General features: G+C 30.3%; 1 protein-coding gene across 2 annotated transcripts in view; it reads right to left on the bottom strand.

Moving 5' to 3' along the window:
- Positions 1-406: 406 nt before the first annotated feature.
- The window catches only part of SCCRO3 (defective in cullin neddylation 1 domain containing SCCRO3), a 28,490-nt gene continuing 9,136 nt past the window's right edge, over positions 407-19,760 (bottom strand). The window contains exons 1-3 of one of the 2 annotated variants that reach the window (XM_075376218.1): positions 13,951-14,047; positions 7,799-8,118; positions 407-5,453 (exon numbers count right to left, since the gene is read on the bottom strand). In XM_075376218.1, coding sequence (XP_075232333.1) covers positions 4,660-5,453; positions 7,799-7,886 — 882 coding nt within the window. In that variant the 5' untranslated portion in view covers positions 7,887-8,118; positions 13,951-14,047 and the 3' untranslated portion in view covers positions 407-4,659. Of the gene's footprint in view, positions 5,454-7,798; positions 8,119-13,950; positions 14,048-19,760 lie in introns of those variants that run through there. The other variant, XM_075376217.1, reaches the window with a different exon arrangement.

The following is a 19,760-nucleotide window of genomic DNA, read 5'->3' on the forward strand; positions in this document are numbered from 1 at the left end:
ACCTTTGCAGAATCATGAAGAAAAAACATTTTAGACAAAAATCAAAAATTAAATTTTCTTAATTTCCAACCTACTGTTCTCCTAGAAATTATTAAACTCTATATTAATAATTTATATTTTATGCTTTAAAATATGAACTGAAATCAGAATATAGCAGGGGATAAACAAAAAATAATTTTTTTTTTAATATTAGTATTTTCACAGCAGGGAGGATGGACTTAAGTTACTGAAGATTTGGTGCAAGGACTCTCAAATTTTCAAACAAATTTATAACATGCTTAACATAAATACACTTCCAGTAATATCACTACTTATTAAATTCTATTATAAACCAAAATTCATAAAATTTAGTAAATCTCCTAATTAAAAGAAAAAAATGTAAAACACACACAGCATGTGTAGAAAAATTAAGCAAATGTCGCATAATTAAGATTTTGTTTAAATAATTCATTTAGATCGTATAAATAACATGAAAAAATCAACTCACGCTTAAATAAAACATCTTGACACCAATAGAAGCTGAACAAAATTACAAACCTTTAAAAAAATTAAATAGTGTTCTATAACGCAGTAATTGCTCCAACTTCTTTTAAGTACTGAAACTTACAACTGATTTCAAAATATAATGGTCATCATTCACAGGTTGTGTATCCGAGATCAATATGGCCATATTATTAAATCTGATCATTCATGGGCAGGAATTATCTACAATTTCATATAGATCGATTTTAATTCATATCAAAAGAAGCTGATGAAACATCTGTATTCAATAATCTATTTTTTTTTTTCAAAACCAGGAGATCCACAAGGATATATTTCATCTATCACATTAGTATTTTGTTCAACATAACTTTTTCTTGTGTTTATTTTTTTTATACTCAAGTCAACTGCACAACCTGAAAACACATTCTCTTCCAAAAGCAAACAAGTATTTAAATGAATAAACTTTTATTAAAAAATATGTTATAAAATAAAGGGTTTATCACGAATATACGAGGGGTTATTCAATAATTAGTGGCAAATAGCAACAGCAAAAAACTATTCAATAGAATAAACTGAAAATGTCTGACAATCAATTTGGGACCCCTAATATAGAAATTATGAGCTATTCAAAAACAATTACAGTTTTATAATCTCGTTTGTTTAATTCAATAAGTCGACTGCTTGAAACGTGTACCATGGAAGAACAGTATGCTACGATAAAAATGTTTATTTTGTGAAAGTGTGAAACTAACCGAAATTCACTTGCAAATGTTAAAACAGTATGGTAGAAAGTTTATTAACCCCTTAACAGTCTTTGACAGAATATTCCGACTTCAACTTTTCGTCCAGTTTTAATTTGTTCTCTGTCATAACATTCTGTCATTTTACATATATTTTTTTAGTATTCTGCAATGATAGATAATGCTAGTTGTTAGTTTGAATATAGTGTAAAGTGGGGGATTTTCATGTGTATTTGATCATTCAAATCAGCTGACCCAGCTGTAATGGCAAGTTTTTTATTTATGATGTTCTGTATAATCATACTGTGTTTTAATTAGTAATAATCAGACAATCATTATTAGTCAAAATATATACATTAAAAAAAAGAAAAAATACCTCAAGATAACATTAATTTCTGTAAAAAAAAAACTAGTAAGGCGTTAACCATGTAAATTTTTATAAGTGATTGAACAGTTTAAATCAGGCAGAACTGGTGTCATCGATTTTTATCATATTGGAAGACCAGTGAAAGTTTCAACTGATAGAATCTCATTTACTTTATTATTCATAGAGATATGTAAAAATTTGAGAAATTGCTGAAGTTTGTAGTGTGAGTTTTTGTCACTTCCATTTCATAATCATGAATTACCACAAAATGTATTGAAGGTGGGTTCCTAGTCTGTCAACTTGAAATCCCAGTCAAATGAATTCACATTTGCAACGAAATTAAACAAGATTTATAATGCAAGGTAATGCCTTTTTTAAATCACATAATAGCTAGTGATAAAACCTACATTCATCATTTTGATCTGGAATCCAAATTTCAGAGTAGTATGAAATGGAAACATTCCTGTTCATCTGCCAGAAAAAATTAAAAAACTATGCGTCAGTCAGTCGGTAAAGTGATCTTAACACTGGGTCTACAAAGGAACAATTTATTGTGAATAATTGGAAGACCAAATTACAATCAACAGTGAGTACTATTGGGACATGCTAGAAAATCAAGTAAAACCTGCAAATGTCAGGTTTGCCATTAATACTTTATAGCCCCAATCTCATACAACCAGATTCTTTTTTTTTGTTTGATCCTCTGAAATAGTTTTTACATGGTAATAATGTGCAGATCAACAATGTAGTAAAAGTATGACTGGATAAAAAGGTGAATAACTCGTTACTACAGAAATAAAAAAATCTCATAAAATGAGGTCAAGAAACTAAATGTAGCCCATTCTACAACTATTTGTCTCTTTTAATTACTGAATGGCCTTCATATTTAATTTAATATACTACTTGAAGCAAACATAGTTTATTTTCCTTGCCATGAGCGTGGTCATGATTTTTTAAAGTATCTGTATCGTACCTTCTGTACAATAAGGTCAGATACAAGGACCATGAACCCACACATTAAGCCATGCAAGACATGAATAAGCATGTTTGCAGTCATTAATATTTTTTAATGTACTTTGATGACACTATTACTCAACTGAGAACAAAATTCATTGGAAAAATATTGGGTACTGTAATGTTATATACACTTTCTAAAAATCAACATGCGCTTTTAAAAATAAGGAAAAAAATTATAATAACTGTTTTTTAATTAACTTCCTTACAGTAACTTTTACTCATTTATTCTCGTTTATAGAGACCACTGCTCTTGCACAGAAACAGATTTAAAAGTAAAACAAAAAAGATCAATCACAATTTTCAATGCGTTCATATCTTTGAGCTAGATATTTTCTAATAAACAAATTCATTATGGTGCCAGTACATTAGAACACCATACAAAATTATTTCCCATCTCCGTAATATACCTGGGAGAGTGAAGTAAAGTAAATAAAAAATAAGACAATTTTTTTAAATTGACAAAAAGAAACAGAAACATAAAGCAGTTGCAATGACAGTTATGATAAGGCCAGCTGACAAATGTTAATAGGATTATCAATCTGTTCTGAGGCAGTATGTGGCATTCTCAACAAGAAACATATAATGTAACAAAATATTTGAATTATATATCACAATCTAAAAGGTATAACAACTCATCTGAACTACAATTTTATTAAAATCTTATTAAATGGATAAAAAAAGGAGATTAAAAAATCATGAAAAAATCTCACACAAGGTTTCATAAAGCTCATCTCATACATATGAAAACTCTTTTTAAGCAATGCCTCTAAACAATTGTTTGAACCGGGATATATATTTTTTTAAATACAAAAATTCCATAAAAGAATATATTGAAACCTAAGCAAAATATAAGTTTAATGATAAGGAAACAATTCTAAAAATGTTCAGTATATAACAGATTTTTTTGGACCACCCAATGAAGAAATGTAAAAAGTTAAAAAAATAATAAATATGAATTTAAATAACGAATTCCCTAAAAAAAACATACATTAAAGAAGACTAATTTTTTCAGTCTAAAAGGATATTTTTTATATTTATTTATTAACTATACAACTGGAAATTTATTCTAATATATAATTAACAAAATTAATTAATTAATACTTTTCCATTTTCCAGGGATCACAACAAAATATATAATGTACAAAAAATATTCCAACTACTTTTAATCACTAAATTAACAAAATTAAAATAAATTTTATTTGTGTATGAGTATGTGTGTCTGTGTTAATGAGTGTGTATAACATTTAAATTCCTAAGGATAATTTAATTTAAAAATCAAACATAAATATGTAATTTTTAAGCCTTTGATCAGTGTATTATAAATATACAGTTTAAGGTAAGGCCTAAATCAATATTCATATACTGATGCGTTAAAATTGCTTCTGTTGTTGTTCAACGTAAGAAAAATAATTATAAAATATGTTTGCTATCAATCTACATTGTTCTATCATTTTAAACTTAAACTCTTTGTAAAATATCAAAAAGAGTACAAAATCAAGATATCAATGACTTGTTTATTACCATATCTATTTAACTGTTGTTTATACTTTTATATTTGGCTGTTTATTTTATATAAAAATAATAGCTTGAGTTTTCAAAATAAAAAAGTATTAGTAGAAAAAGAAAAAATATTACTTTTTAATTAATTTCAGTGTAATCAGTGTTGGTTAGCATTTGGGCAAAAAATGTATATTTTGAAAACAAGATACTGATCAAAGGGTTAAATAAAGCTTAAAAATACTATACACACACCTATCAGACATCGTAATCTGTGGACAAAAAATCTGCAAGGTACAATATTTTGTAATATATATCAATGTTAGGCCAATTAAACAGAGTAAAGAAAAAAAACAAATTACCATTTCAAACCGTTTTATGATTTTTACCTAAGAATGATAGGCGGTTTAAGTGAGATAGCAGTTTTAGTGCCACTCATTAATATTATATTCTATGACTTGCTTATCATTAAATAACAACACGTATTGTACACAACAAAATAATAATAATAATAAATGTGACTGATTACATAGATGACACAGTGCTGAAACTGTGTCAGTGTGGTTCCACCTTAATAATGTTATCTTTCTCTTTAGTTGTAATATTTTGATTAGCCTGATCATTTTCGAATTCAACAAAATCATCAAATATACTCGGCCATGCTTCTGCATCATCGTAAGTCGACAGATCATCACCGACAGCATCAGCGAAATTGAGAAACATATTCCAAGTGTCCCGAGGTATACCCCTAACATGCGGATGACATTCCAAAAACCTTAACCACCTTGATAATATGGGAGGTTCACGTTTGGAGAAGACTAAACGCCAAAGTAGCACAGCCATATCGGAAGGTAAAATACGTTGACCCTGACCTGAATCTAAACCAAATCTGAATGTAAATCTATAAAGGTCTTTAAATTTTTCACTATCTTGAGCCACTTCTTCGACTATTTCGGGTAGTTTATTTTGAATACCTTTTAATGTATCTACGTGCATATTACGACAACCGTTAATAAATTCACTTCTAGTAAAACGACACATCTGTTCCGCATCAAATTTCCACGCGAGCACAAGAACACGAAATTCATCGGGTGATAAACAAAGGTCAGTACAAAGTCTTTCGATGCCATCTGCTAAGATAACATCTTCAGTCGGATCACAGTATATTTCAAATAGAGCATTGACTTTATTTTCAAGTATACTTTTACTAGGTTTTGTTTCACTATTAGTTCTGGTGACGCGATGAGTATAAACAGTGGCGCGTGAAGGTAGTTCATGAGGAACCGGTTCTGTGTTACCATTACTGGCAACATCATTGTTGTCTCCCTTTGCAGTCCCCCAGCTGATTTCTGAAGCACAAAAAGAACAGATAAATTATTAAACATTTAGCACATTATTTAACACAAAGATGTCAAATAATATGTTAATATGATTTTTTATTTGACCAGAAATTTTCCTATTAAGAGTTAGTTATTCCCCATATCTTTTCCACATGTTTAGTGGGACAGAGAATTAGAGGGATAGAAAATTTTATTTCATAATAAATAACCCACAAAATATGGTGGATTCTGATGTATCAACTAAAAAAACAATGGAAAAAAAGAAGCAAAAATAATTCTTTAAGTTGCTTGATCTTGTCATTTAAAGAATCTGTAAATGAATGCAACCCTAATTCTGATGAGGAAAATTAATCTGGCTTTTTTTTACCATAGTTAACTAGATTATGAGTTGTTCATATTAATTTATTGCCTTATCAAGTTAATCCAAGACCAAAAATATCTGAGCTGTATGTTACGTCAATTTATAAATAATAATCTATTCAGTTTGTTGAAATGGGACAATAATATACTTTCAACCTGTACAATAATATTGTATGCTTCCTGGTTCCATTAAAAAATTGTAAGCTTACTGTGTTATGAATTGTTTTAGCAAAATTAAGTGTGGGAATTACACATATATAAATAAAATTTGGTTTTATTTTAGGTTTTAAAGATGGTAGAAATTGAAAATGATACATATAGAAACTGAAAATATTTTTTCAGCTCCAGTTCCAAAGGATGAAGAGTAAATAAAACACTATTCTTGAACAATGTAGATTAGATGGAACAATATACCAAGCAGGCAGATGACGAGGGAACAGGATTCAAAGAAAGATAAAAAGAAATAAGAAGAAAAATAATATAATAAGAATATAAGAAAAAAAGATTAATATACTAAATGAAAGCTAATAAATGTTCTTGAAGTTTTACAGTTTACAAGCCTCTTTAGGACAAATTAAACTTCTCAGTAAAAAGAAGGAGAACAAACCAATGAGTATACCATTCTTAGACCCCAATGGTATACATCAACCAACGCCTAATGTTATTCCAGAAATCAAACATATCATAACTGAATAAATCAACAAATTATCGGTCTCTACAGTAGAAAAGGTAATATTACCAAGATGTATTTAGGCCATGAATATTCAATGAAAATTGTTAACGAAGATTATTATGACAAAGTCTACAAAAAGAACAACTTCCAAGAAATGATAAATGTGATATTTTTCATTTAAAAATTAATGTATATTATAAAATAAGTCTAAAAACTAAAAAAAAGATCAAATTCAGCAATAGGAACATCAAAAGAAAGCTGGAGACGGCTTTAATAAACTAAAACTGCTATGAAAGCTAGTCAAAGATGAAGCTGACATATGTCATTATTTTTGGCCAACAGTAGGCTTTTCTGTTATCCAAATTGCATATAATTTGTGAGCTTTACTTTTTAATCATCCAACCCAATGAAACTATAAATTACATTACCAGCTTGAAGGTCAGACTCATATAGTTAATTTATGTCCCAGAAGTAGTTTTCACAAACCTCTTTCAACTATATTTCCTATTATATATTCACATCTAAGGAAATCAAGTTCTAAGATTGAGACAGTGAAAAGATTTTGAAAAACTACATTCATAAGGTTAAGTATCAATGATATTTATGATGATGATTTATGAAACTGCAACTGCAGTTGGTAGTCACATACTTTTTATTTTTTATTATTCTGTTGATTATTTTTTTATCTATTCTTATTACTTTTATCAATATTTTAATATATTTTGATTTTTCATTTCTTACTGATAACTTTATGTATCATACTTTACACCATTTTTAAAACATACATATTAAATAACAAGCCTCACTTTTAATCAATATGTTAATCGACAAAATGTTTAAATACCAACCTTTTTGACAGATACTACTGTGTTAAAATATTGCAAAACAAGAATATATGACTGTTGGTCATGAATGAATAGAACAACTGTTTTCCTTCATTTTCTTGATACCAAATAATGCACTTATGTGAAAACATGCACTCGCTTATTTTAGTCAATAATGAATCTTTGATGGTAGTCTTAAAAATTAAAAGGAGCATAATATAAGTACTATTAGGAATCTATACAGATAAAATAAGAAAAATTCTTCAAAATATAAATAAGAACAATCTCTAACGATGACTACATCACGTAACTTAAACACAGCTGTAATCAAACCTAGTACCACTAAAATTGACTTAGCAATTTAAAACAAAAAAAAACCACACAGAATGCATAGGTAAACATTATGAAAATAGTTGTCCATTTACAATATTATAAATATAAATTTAATATTCATAGAGGTAATATATATAATTAATAACGTAAAATAATTATCCTACCATCTTTATCTTTATGAACGGTCGATGAATTAGAGGCAGCTGCTGAGGGAGGGGGTCTTCCCTTGCCGTGTGAAAAACAATTTCCCATTTGTCACAGACTTCTTCTACTGGAACTGTTCTTCCACCCTCTATATGAACACTATGTCCTGTCGCAGAGTTCATCAAGGTGCCTATTTATATATTATATGTATAATACAGATGATCTTAATTTTAAACAGTGATATTTATTTTACTAAGCTTATCAGTTAATTGATATTATATTTAACGAGAAGCAATGCTGCATTAATAATCTGTGTAGGCCCGCTACATCAATGAACGTTCTGAAAAAAAACAACACAAAGAAATAGAGAAATTAACAAACACTATCTAATAAACAACTGAAATGGTTATAAGTGATGGGATCCCATATCATCCTCGGTGAAGTTAGGGAAGTATAAGTCAATACTAAAATACAATTATGATTTTCTTCAACTCTGTTCAAATGTATTTGATAAATTAGCATGTCTGTATGATAGTTTATTTGTATTTACCTAAGCTTCACGTAATGTGACTTAAAAACTTAGCAAACATTGGAATAATTATTTTAACATTACTTTCATTGAACTTAGAGAATGATTTTAGGTGTAAATTTATGCCATTAACTCTACTGTGTGGTAAGCGGCAAGACCTACATAGTGGGCATGTTATTTTTTTTATGTACAAGGATCAGTTAAATATAAATTGGACTTTTGTTTTAAAAACATTTATTAATACACAATAAATATACAAAACATATTTACTGCTTTCTATGTAGATGATGAAAACTCCTCTCTCATTGGCTGATAGGAACTTTTTTGCTTGTAGGCTACTTTCAATTTGTCCAAGATGTGGCAGTAATCATAGTATGACTACAAGTGGAGAAAATTGACAAGCATTACATGCACCTGTCCAGCCCCAAAAGATGGTTATGAGAATTTTTCCAGCAGACAGATGCTTTTTGCCTTTGTAGGTTAAGGGGTTCTACTTCACACTCACCACTTTCCATTTGGGAGTAGTGATGGACACGTGTCCCATCTATTCAGTGCAAACATTAATTTCCCTCTTGTCAAAATCAATTCAAATTGTCAGCACTGTTTCTGATTTTTTTCTGATTTTGGGTCAAAAGTCTTAGAACCCATTTTACACTTTACTTGCTGAACCTGAGGTGGTGCTTTGTGATTTATGGAATCACACTTCCATGACTGATATCAATTTCTGAAACAATTTCATCAACTGTAAGATGCTGATCATCTTCAATGAGGTCACTGATCAATCAAATTTTGTCATTTGCAATGAACGTCTATTGTATTTCTTAATTTCTAAAGCATCATGCCCTACTCTAAATTTCCTGGTGCAGTCCAGATTGGGCAGTTCAACACTTAGTCACATGACATCATATCTCCAAAATGTGCAAACAGCTCTAGTCAAAATTTTGAAAGTTTGGCTAGAGAAACTTTTGTGAAAAACTTCATGATAATATGATGCGCAACCAATGACAGAAACTCTTCTCTAATATAATGCTACTGATCAGAAAGAAGTAAATGGTGAGTTGGCTGGAGCATCCATCTCCTCCCTACACCTCTACCATCAATATCCCTCTGTGCAAGTCCATTCATCTTTGTATGCGAGATGCGAACACTAAAGGCTAATTTATATTTGACTGACCCTCATACTAATATTTTGTTGACTAAAACATATTCTGTAAAAGATGTATGATACAGATAATAATTAGAAAACAGACTAAATTCTATTTAGATATTTCAATTATAAAAATCAGATTAACTGTTCCTGGAATATTTTTTTCTATCATAATTTTTGCAGGTGAATGAGCCAAAAGTTTTCTTAGCCATCACTAACAACATACTTGCTTGCTTACTTAAATCATTTACTCTACTTACATGCTATAATTGCATTTCAAACAAAACTAAAGCAAAAACCAATCATTTCAATCTGTGCCTGTACAAAACTACACATGAATGTGTATACTTTGGAGTATACGTGCAAAACTTGGTTCCACAAAATATTTACAATGAACTTAACCAGGTAACACTCACTAAACACCTAAATCTTAGCTACGTGTTACATCTTTATTTGACACATTTCCAACAGATGCCCCCTGTGAAAAGAATATTATTGGCATTTATTTATTCAAAGTGTACTTATAAAAAGAAAAACAATTAATAAATATGAAAATAAACAATAAAAGTTTAAAAAAAATTAACACCATTTTTTTGGGGGGGGGGGGGAAAATTTTTATTTTATACATTCAGGAAGGGCTCAGCAAAAAATCTCAAACTAATTCAAGCAAACAGAATTTAAAAATGTTTTTTAAAAATCGTTTTGGAAATTTAAATATAGATGCTGTACCCCAACTTGTGGAAAGTTTCTTTGTGGTTTACTCTCTGGTTATATCTTAGCAAAAGATTTCAGGATGACAAAAATTGAAGTAGCAAATAAAATTTGCAACAATTCTTGTATGAAATCTTCTTTTTAACTTTTACAAAAGGTTCCTTTCAGGGGTAGACAGGAACTGGCATCTGAAGAATCATAAGGAAACTCAATTTGTTAAATATAAGTGAATGGATTAAGAATTTATCTGCACATTATGACTTTGTGGAAAGGAAAAGCTTTGTAACTTTGATATTTTCCAACAACAATCATAATTCCAACAATAGGCATTTTTCACATGCTACAAATCATTCATATCATCCTCTGAAACAACATAATGAAAATACTTTTCAACGAATATTAAATACATAAACACTAGCAAAAACGATTATCAGAATGTTCATCAGTGAAAAACAAAGTTACAGCTTTTAAAGAAATGATGCCAGTTAGATACAAGTCCATAATAGATAACACTGATAAACATAATTTTTGTTTCCTAACATGCGATACATCATTTTAATCTGTTTTTTTATTCTGAAAATGAATATGAACTCAGAATCTTTCTATCATCCACCAGTTTTGAAAAATTTTCTTATTTTAATTAAAAGATTTTTTCATTTTTCAACGTACAGTTAGCATTTTAAGCTCCTCCTATATTGTATTTTGTTAGCTCACTTTTTATTGTTTAACTTTGTTAACATAATTTGTAATCTATAAATAAACAACATTAGACAAAGTCACATATTATGAAATATGTACCTACGGTTTAGCATGAACCAAAGGATCATGTAACTGATTGTTGCTTTTGTTTAACAAGTGTCTGGAATTTCTAAAAAAATCTAAACATGTAAAATATCCTTCAATGCAATCTAAAATCAGGCCTGTACCTCACAGTGAAATTATTCCAGTTCCTGAGCCACCTGTGAATGTATGTTTTGAAAGCAGCGATGAAGAATCAGGCAGTACTGAAGACAACAATGATTTTGAATTCTTCCAATAAGCCAAATCTTATATTACAAAGTAAATTAAATGACTTTGTTAGAGATTTAAATTTATCAAAAAATCAAACTGAACTGCTAGGAACAAGATTGCAACATTGGAATTAACTTCAAAAAAATACAAAAATTTCAGGCTTTCGAAGCTGTCAAAAAGAACTTTCTTAGTACTTTATTGATAAAAATAATTTGGTTTATTGCACAAATATTGATGAGCTTATTTTGCAGTTAGGACAAGTTCATAAACCTGAAGACTGGTACCTTTTCATAAATTCGTCTCAAGTATAGTTTAAAAGTGGTTCTACTACACAATGGTAACAAATATCCTTCGATACCAATCGCTTATGGTATTAATTTGAAAAAGACATGATGTGATGAAAGATGTTCTGGAAAAAATAAATTATAAATAATAGGAACATACATGGTGATTTGAAAGTTACAGCTATTTTGTTAGGCATGCAGTTAGGCTACACTAAGTACATGCTTTTTTCAAATGGGACAGCCGAGCTAGGGATAATCATTATGTTACCAAAGAGTGGAAGAAATGAGAAAGCTCCAATGGGAAAAATACTATTCATGGGCCCTTAGTTGAACCTAAAAAATATTTTTACCCCCTCTCCATATTAAGCTAGGAGTAATGAAAAATTTTATAAACACAACAAAGAAGGATGGTACCAGATTTTTGTACATCAGGCAGAAATTTTTGAATGTAAGTGAAGGAAAAATTAAAGAAACAATATTTGTTGGCCCTCTATGATAGTTAGTCGAAGATGATGTATTTAACTCAATGTTAAATAATGTAGAAAGTGCAGCTTGGGCTTCATTTAAAGATGTTTGTAAAAGTTTTTTGGCAAACAAAAATCCGACAATTACTAAGATATTGTTAATAAACTTCTTACTTCATAAAGAGCTATGGGATGTAATATGTCTTTGAAAATACATTTCCTCCACTCACATCTAGATTTTTAACTGGACAACCTCAGAGACATAAGTGATGAACACAGTGAACGTTTTCACAAAGACATTTCGGTAATGAAAAGCCACTAAAAAGGGAAATGCAATAGTAACATGCTAGCCGATTACTGTTTGACATTAATTCAGGATGTGCCTGAGGCAATTTATAAAAGAAAAGCATCAGCGAAATCATTCTAACACAGGTATGGCCATGCAAAATATAAATTTTACAGATTTTAACTATATTTTCCCTTAATTTTTTTTAAAGCGTAATTTATTTAAAACTAAAGGTGACAGAAAAATTGTATTTACAAATTTGTAATCTACACAAAAAAGCAAATCAAGAAATGTTATCACACTTGGAGAAAAATTAATTTTTTTTTTGTCTATGAGTGTAATCTGCCACTTTAATTTTCTTGGATGTAATCTATTTCTTGGTTAACCAAATATAAAAATTAAGACTGAATGGGATTTGAGATATGATTAGACAAGAAATGTTCTTAAAATTTGATTCAGTTTCTTAGCGACTTCGAAGCAAACCAACGACTTTAACTAGCAGACAGATAATACAAAGTATATAAATGACTCAAGTTGTTCTTTTTAAAAAAGTGCCCTGTTTCAGGAGCATTAGTTAAACATTCTGCATGTCATACATTTTGGATTCCCTTGCATCCTTGAACCCGTGTCCTGATAAACTAACAAAAATTGAGATATTACAATCAAATGCAAACTTCCATGGCTGCAATTAAACCTTTCATTTAGAGAATCCTGAATTAAAATCCCAGGAAACCTTTTTATCACTCAGACTCAAGATTTTTATGTCATATTCCAATGCACAAAACTTAGTTTGTTTGGCAAATAATCTAAAGAAAACTTTCACTCTTTATCAAAAATCATTCTATCATAACAGAGACAAAACTTTTAATGATGACTAAGTTGTACAAGCCTATAATATCCTCAGAGATTTCAAATATTGAAATATTCAAACCATTCTTTATACAATGGAAGCACTGGCTTACAGTGCTTCTGAAAGCCAGGGAAAAAACAATGTTCATAGATTTTGAGATGGTGCCTCATTAAAAATTCAGCCACTCAAGCATCCTGATCTGCCTTAAATAACTAAAATTAGTTTATTACAATTTCTGTACCTTTTCTCACAAAATTTCGAAATGCATTTTACTTCAAGGAAAAGAAACAAAACAATGGTTTAATGGGTTCAAGAATTGTTGCCATTCAGTTAATCTAGCTCTCCTGGCTCTCTCAATTACGAAAAAATAAAATATAATTAACAGATTTTAAAAAGGTCTTCTGTTTCCAGAAACCAGTAAAAAACCTAAATACAGTTACGCAGTTACAGCCTTCTTGCTGTTCCAACACTGTAACCATCAGATAACTTCATCTAACCAACACTGAAATACTGTTATATTTTAACTATTACTTTTTAACAACACATTCTTCCCTTTTAAGTCAAGATAAAGTAAAAATTTAATGGTATCAGAGGTCAATGAATCCTTGCCACTCCATGACCTCTTCAATTAACAAAAACTGAAATACTGTTAACTTCTGACCGTTCTTTAATCAAGCATTTTTTTGAAGGAAAGTAAAAAAAAAACAGTGTGATATGATACAAAGTGGTTATGACCCTCCTGAGTCTCCTATCAATTAAGTTAATTTAATGGGACAGGTAATTCAAATTAAATATGAAAATAATATTAAGATAAAATGAATGTTTACAAAAATATTTATTTATACACAAAACTAAATCTTAACCTTAAAGAATAAACTGATGAAACAAACCCATTATCTCAATTTGTTTTGATAAATTTTTTGCTCACACTCAACAGCAGAATGATTGTAATCATCGCAACCATGACTGTAATTTATTCAACCTTTAAACATAAAATATTTATAGAGCTCATTCTCCTTTTAAAAAACTGTTTTTTTAAATTTAATTATGCTGAAAGCATTTAAACAAAAGAAATTAAACACCACAAATAAAGCACAAAAAATCTGTAATAACACTGGTAGAAACATTTTTTTGGAATTACGAATAAGTCTCTGTCAATCTGTTTAACAAAAAGTTTACTGATTTACTCAACCAGAATTCTTAATAAAAAATTTCAAAAGAAAAACTTTTAGAACACAAAATTTGAAACAAACCCTATAGGGAATATATACAAACTAATTCCTCTAGTAAACTGTACTTGATTCAAAAATATTTTTTCTACTTTGGTCCTTTTTTAGGAGGAATATTTACTACTGCTTTTGTGAATAAGTGATGATAGAATACAACCGTCAATAGGAGAGAGGCACTACTAGAACTAAGTACTGCTTCTAGAGCAAGCATATCGTCCCAGTGCTAGCAACTCTGTTTTTCACTCAGAAAGTTCTGGGTTCAAATCCTACCGGACTTGAGATTTTTGGTGGGATATAAACTTCATCTACCATCAAGAAACTATAACTTCATGAAAAAAATTGGTAGTTTTATTTATCAAAGCTATATTGTAAGTAATCAATTATGGAATAAAATTAAATGAAGTATAAAATACTTTGAGATTGTGTATGAAGAAAAATTAAATATACAAAACTTAACAAAAATGTTTAATATGAAAAATTATGTTTTTAAAACTTTTTCAAGTAATATTTAAATATAAATTTACATATCTTTTTTATTAAATTGCTAATATATATATATCCTTTATTACTAAAACTTTCTAAGCAAATAAAATGTAACTTATGCATATTTATATATTAAATAAAATTTAGTCTTTATTTAAAGAAAAAAAATTTCAGTCAACATTCTAGGTTTATTAACAGTGTTAAAAATTCTGAATTAATCTTTTCCAAAAAAATTCCTCTAAATCTATTATGCTGCATAACTGCATTACAGATATGATTTCATACAAATAAATTAATATTTTATTCACATCAGTAAATAAGATTATATTTTACAGGTCATGTCAGAAACAAGTAGATAAACGCCCTGAATTTGCTTGGATAGATCAAGGGAAACTACAGTAACATCTTAATCAGAGTAGCATCACAAAATGCCCAGTTAATAAATAATAAATTTAATAAAATTTTCAATAAAATTTAATAAATTTTTTTTAAGAAATGAACAAAACAGAAATAGTTAAGTTAATATTAATACTTAATAATTATAAAAATTAAAAAAACACGGACTGCCAAAAAACTAAAAAAAAAATAAAGAATTTAAAAAAAGAACATCATATGCAGTATTTAAATAAATAAAATAATGGGTGACCAATCAACTTTCAGACAATTTTAATTATATTTTTACGTTGTAGAAATAGCAGGCATTTAAGGTTGTCTAATGGTTAAGTTCTCACATCGATAAAAAGATTTTGTAATTTTAGAGCTACGTAGTAATTATCATACGTTATAATTACTATTTAGAGCTCTTTAATATATCATAATTACTATTCAGAGCCCCCTTACTGAATTTAAAAAAATTCGTTGAAGGATAAAATTATTTTTATCACTGTAAGACCTGTGAGAACTTAATCATTAGACAACCTTAAATCCCTGTTGCTATTTCTACAACATGAAAAACATATTTACATAAATTAAAATCTGAAAGTTGATGACTGGTCATCCATTATTTTATTTAATTAAATGCAGTACAACGATGTTTAGCCCTTTATTTCCATATTTTTTTTAGTTCAATTTTTTATTTTTTATTTTTTGGTAGTCGTGTTTTTAATTTTTACTGTTACTATTATTTAATACTTTTTAGTGATCACTGAGAAAAATTCACGATTTGAATTTTTTTTAATATAAAGTATTTAATGGACTGAGCCAAATGAGAACACTATAAACATATCAATTTATTTATTTAATTGGCACATACAAATCTAATCTTCCACATTTCTCAAACGATTGAGTTTCTCAAGACTTTTTATTGTGCAGATCATGCAGAAATTTTTTGAGATCCAAACAACTAATGGCTAAACTCTACAACTGTCTCGCGCAACTCAAGTGTTATGCAGATCTGGCCCTTGGCAAAGATGAAAGTGCTCAGACTTATGACAGCTCTACCTAGGATAGTCCGTTGTAGTTATTGCACAGTCACAGCCCAGCACAATATTAGTGGCAGTATATGCCGTTCCACTTTCCCCTGTCCCCCTAAAGCATCAAATTCGACAATAGTGGGGGCTCAATCCAGTGCTTATAGAATTACCTCTAATTGTATTATCATCAAACTCTACAAAGACCATTTGTGAGAGCTCTCTGGGCTCAAGCTGGTCTCAGCATAGCACAGGCCACTCAATTTTTCTGTGTATATCAGTTAATTTCTGTTCTGGTTTGGTTCCATTGCGATTTTGCTATATTAGTAAATACCCCATTTGAATTTTGAAAATCAGATGATTGGTTGTGAAGATATAATATTTCCGAATAACCATGATCTGTTAGAGTGTACCTGATGCATACAAAAGTCAGCCTTCAACCTACTAACAAATAACCTGTTTGAATTTTAAAAATCGTACGATTGTTTGCAGAGATATTATATGAGCATCCCATTGTACCTCCCAAAACAGTACGCCAGGTGCACCTGATTTGTTACCAGTTGATGGTTGATTGGTCTAGCCTCACACTAGGTGCTCACATCACCTCACCACCCTCACACACAGTCCCAATGGGAAGTCCATTATTATGAACAAAAATTTTTTAATTTATGTAATATTATTTTATTTAAGATACATTTAATTCTATTATTTTTGCAATATTATTTATTAGATAGATTTGAAACATTCAGTTCAAATCCAACTAACACAGTGAGAGGCTCACAGTTCACAGTCCATTAATTCAATTCATGAAAGTTTGTGCTTCAACCGGTAAATCTCCACTACTACAGATATATATATATATATATATATATTTACATAGCTTATGGCACTCCCAATAATGTAAGAATTCTAATGCAGGAGTCATAGACCTACATCAGTTCGGCCATTGAGCTGCTACAGTGGAACAAACATATATTCACCCAAGTACATTACACTCCTTTTAAGGTAGTTGTCTAAAAATAATAAATATATGATATATTAGTAAATATACAGGAAGATTAAATAAATTTTAAAAAACCAATTCAAAAGAGTATAGTAGAAATTACTGACACAAAAACAGATGCAAAAAATTAAAGGTTTTTTTTAATTAATATTGTTTAAAACAGCATCTATGAAGTAATAACAAAATTCTAGCATAATTAAATAATAATGGTAATATTCTGATTTTCTAAATGAAAATTTTTCTTCTATAATTTTTACTGCAGTAAGGAAAAAAGTTTCAATTAACATCTAAGTCACCTGTAAGTGTTAATAAATAAATAAACTATGTATAATTAGGCACTATTATAGAAGTTAAATAGTAAAGATATAGAAACATAAATAAAAGCAAAACAAATTCTTCACTAAAACATTGATATGATCAATTTTTGTTTATACACTATAATTTATAGTGTACACTTAAAGAAAATTTGGCAAACTTTCCTGACAATTTTTGGATTAGCAAGGAGATTCTGTAGTTACAAGGAAAATTAGGAGTAATTTTTTTGTGAGATTGTCGACCACCACCTGGAGAAGACCAAGAAAAAGAAGAGGATGGAAGAAGACAGAAGAAGTTCCATGATCGCCTCAAGATGGGACCTCCCGACGGATGCCAACATCCAGCGGAGCAGCAGGCCAGGCCTGCTGCTCCGCTGGACCTGGACACGCTACCTTCCTGCTCCAACTCGCCGGGTTTCAATCACCCTAGCTGGAGGACTCTGCAGCAGGGGCCAGCCCAGCAAGGGACTGCTTGGGGATAACCACTTCAGCCACGCCGGCGAAGGACGACAGACGCCGATCCGACCCTGCAGGGCCATGGGGGCCACCACTGCCACGCTGTAGTGGGGACTCAACTGCCGCTGAGGTGAAGCCCCGTCGGACTTCAATGGCCGAGTCGCAACTCCCCGACTTCGCTGGAGACCAGCTTCCAGACCCAAAGCTCTTCTTAGAGCTAACGCAAAAAACGGATTTTTTCAGGGCCACCACAAGGTTATGAATTGCAAGCTGTTGAAGCCATTCGACAACAGTTCTTCTCAGGGCTACCATAAGGTTATTAATTACAACGAGCTGTCAAAGCCAATAGAAGACAAAAACAGCCCTTTTCAGGGCTACCATAAGGTTATTAAGTGCTGTGTGCCATTGAAGTCATTCGGCAATAATATTATTTACTGGACTTCAGCAAATGACAGCCGCTGCTAGACAGAAACCTATAATAGTATGTAGATGTGGACAAGATTAATAGTTATAAACCTGACTAACATGAATCCCATTTATAAGCCTCAATTAAAAAATATTTTAGTACATTCCAAATAGGAAGTTATAATTTTATGAAAGAAAAAACAAGGATTTCTAGTTGTAAAACCCAAAAGAATCCCGAACCTTCTGCTACAAAAATTATTTGTTTAAACTGTTTATTTTACACTAAGAGATCTTGAAACTCTGAAAAACACTTATAACACAGGAAGTAAATTAAAATAGCAAATAAAAACACTGAGTTCTAGAAAAAACCACATTTGATATTTTGATAACTTTTTATCAAAAAGTAAGTAGGAAGTTTTGCTTTTAGAAAAATAATGAAAAAGTATAAGTTTTTTTACCTGTATTAATAATTTATATTTGTAGTACAGTGGACCTAAAAACAATATTTTGATTCAAACTGTGTCAACCGGATCATTTCCAGTGCGACAACGGTTGGTCATATGTAGGCTTCTAGAACAGCTAATCTCATGATCTCTGATATTTTTTATCTACAATTTCCTGTTTCTAACTCCTTGTTAAAATATATGCTGAACTTTTTCCAAGATCGTAATAAAAAAAATTAAAAAACCATTTTCCACCATCCTTTCACACAAGTGATCTGCATCATGAACTTCCACAGATGAAATGATATTCTTTACAAAGACATGATAAAAAAAAGGCATGAAATCTGGTCTTCATAATGACTAGGAAAATACTGTCTCCACTGCAAGAGGTGGATCATTAAATAAGTTACACCCTTGCTGTATGCTTTAACTGAAAGAGATATATTTCCCTGTCTTGTGGTGGCAGCACTGGTTATGTTGTATTCACACTCCCCCAGCAGCAATTCTGCATGACATTCAGTATGTGTGTAGTGTCCTTGTCAATATGGCGTGTCCTCTAGAGGTTTCATTCAGCATAGAAGTGCGTTCAGTAGTCCGATTTTTGTGGGCAAAAAATTACAATTGTTGTGAAACCACCAAATTGTTGAAGTATACAGTGAAAATGCAATGTTATGTCCCATGATCACAAAATGTTACCAAATATTCAGAAACTGAAGAACAAATGTGAGCGACGAACTGCGCGCTGGGCGTCCTTCAACTGCAAACATGACGGGTAACATGGAACGCGTAAATGAAATGATCCAGAGTAACCGGCGCATTAAAATTAGAGAGATTGCAAGTCAACTTAAATCAGTTATGGTAGTGTGTATGTGATGATTCACAATCAGCTTAGTTACTGTAAGATGTGTGCTCGATGGGTGCCACATCTGTTGACTGACAACCACAAACATCAATGTTT

The sequence above is a fragment of the Lycorma delicatula genome, chromosome 9 (assembly GCF_047948215.1).
Source record: "Lycorma delicatula isolate Av1 chromosome 9, ASM4794821v1, whole genome shotgun sequence".
In the NCBI taxonomy this organism is placed as follows: domain Eukaryota; kingdom Metazoa; phylum Arthropoda; class Insecta; order Hemiptera; family Fulgoridae; genus Lycorma; species Lycorma delicatula.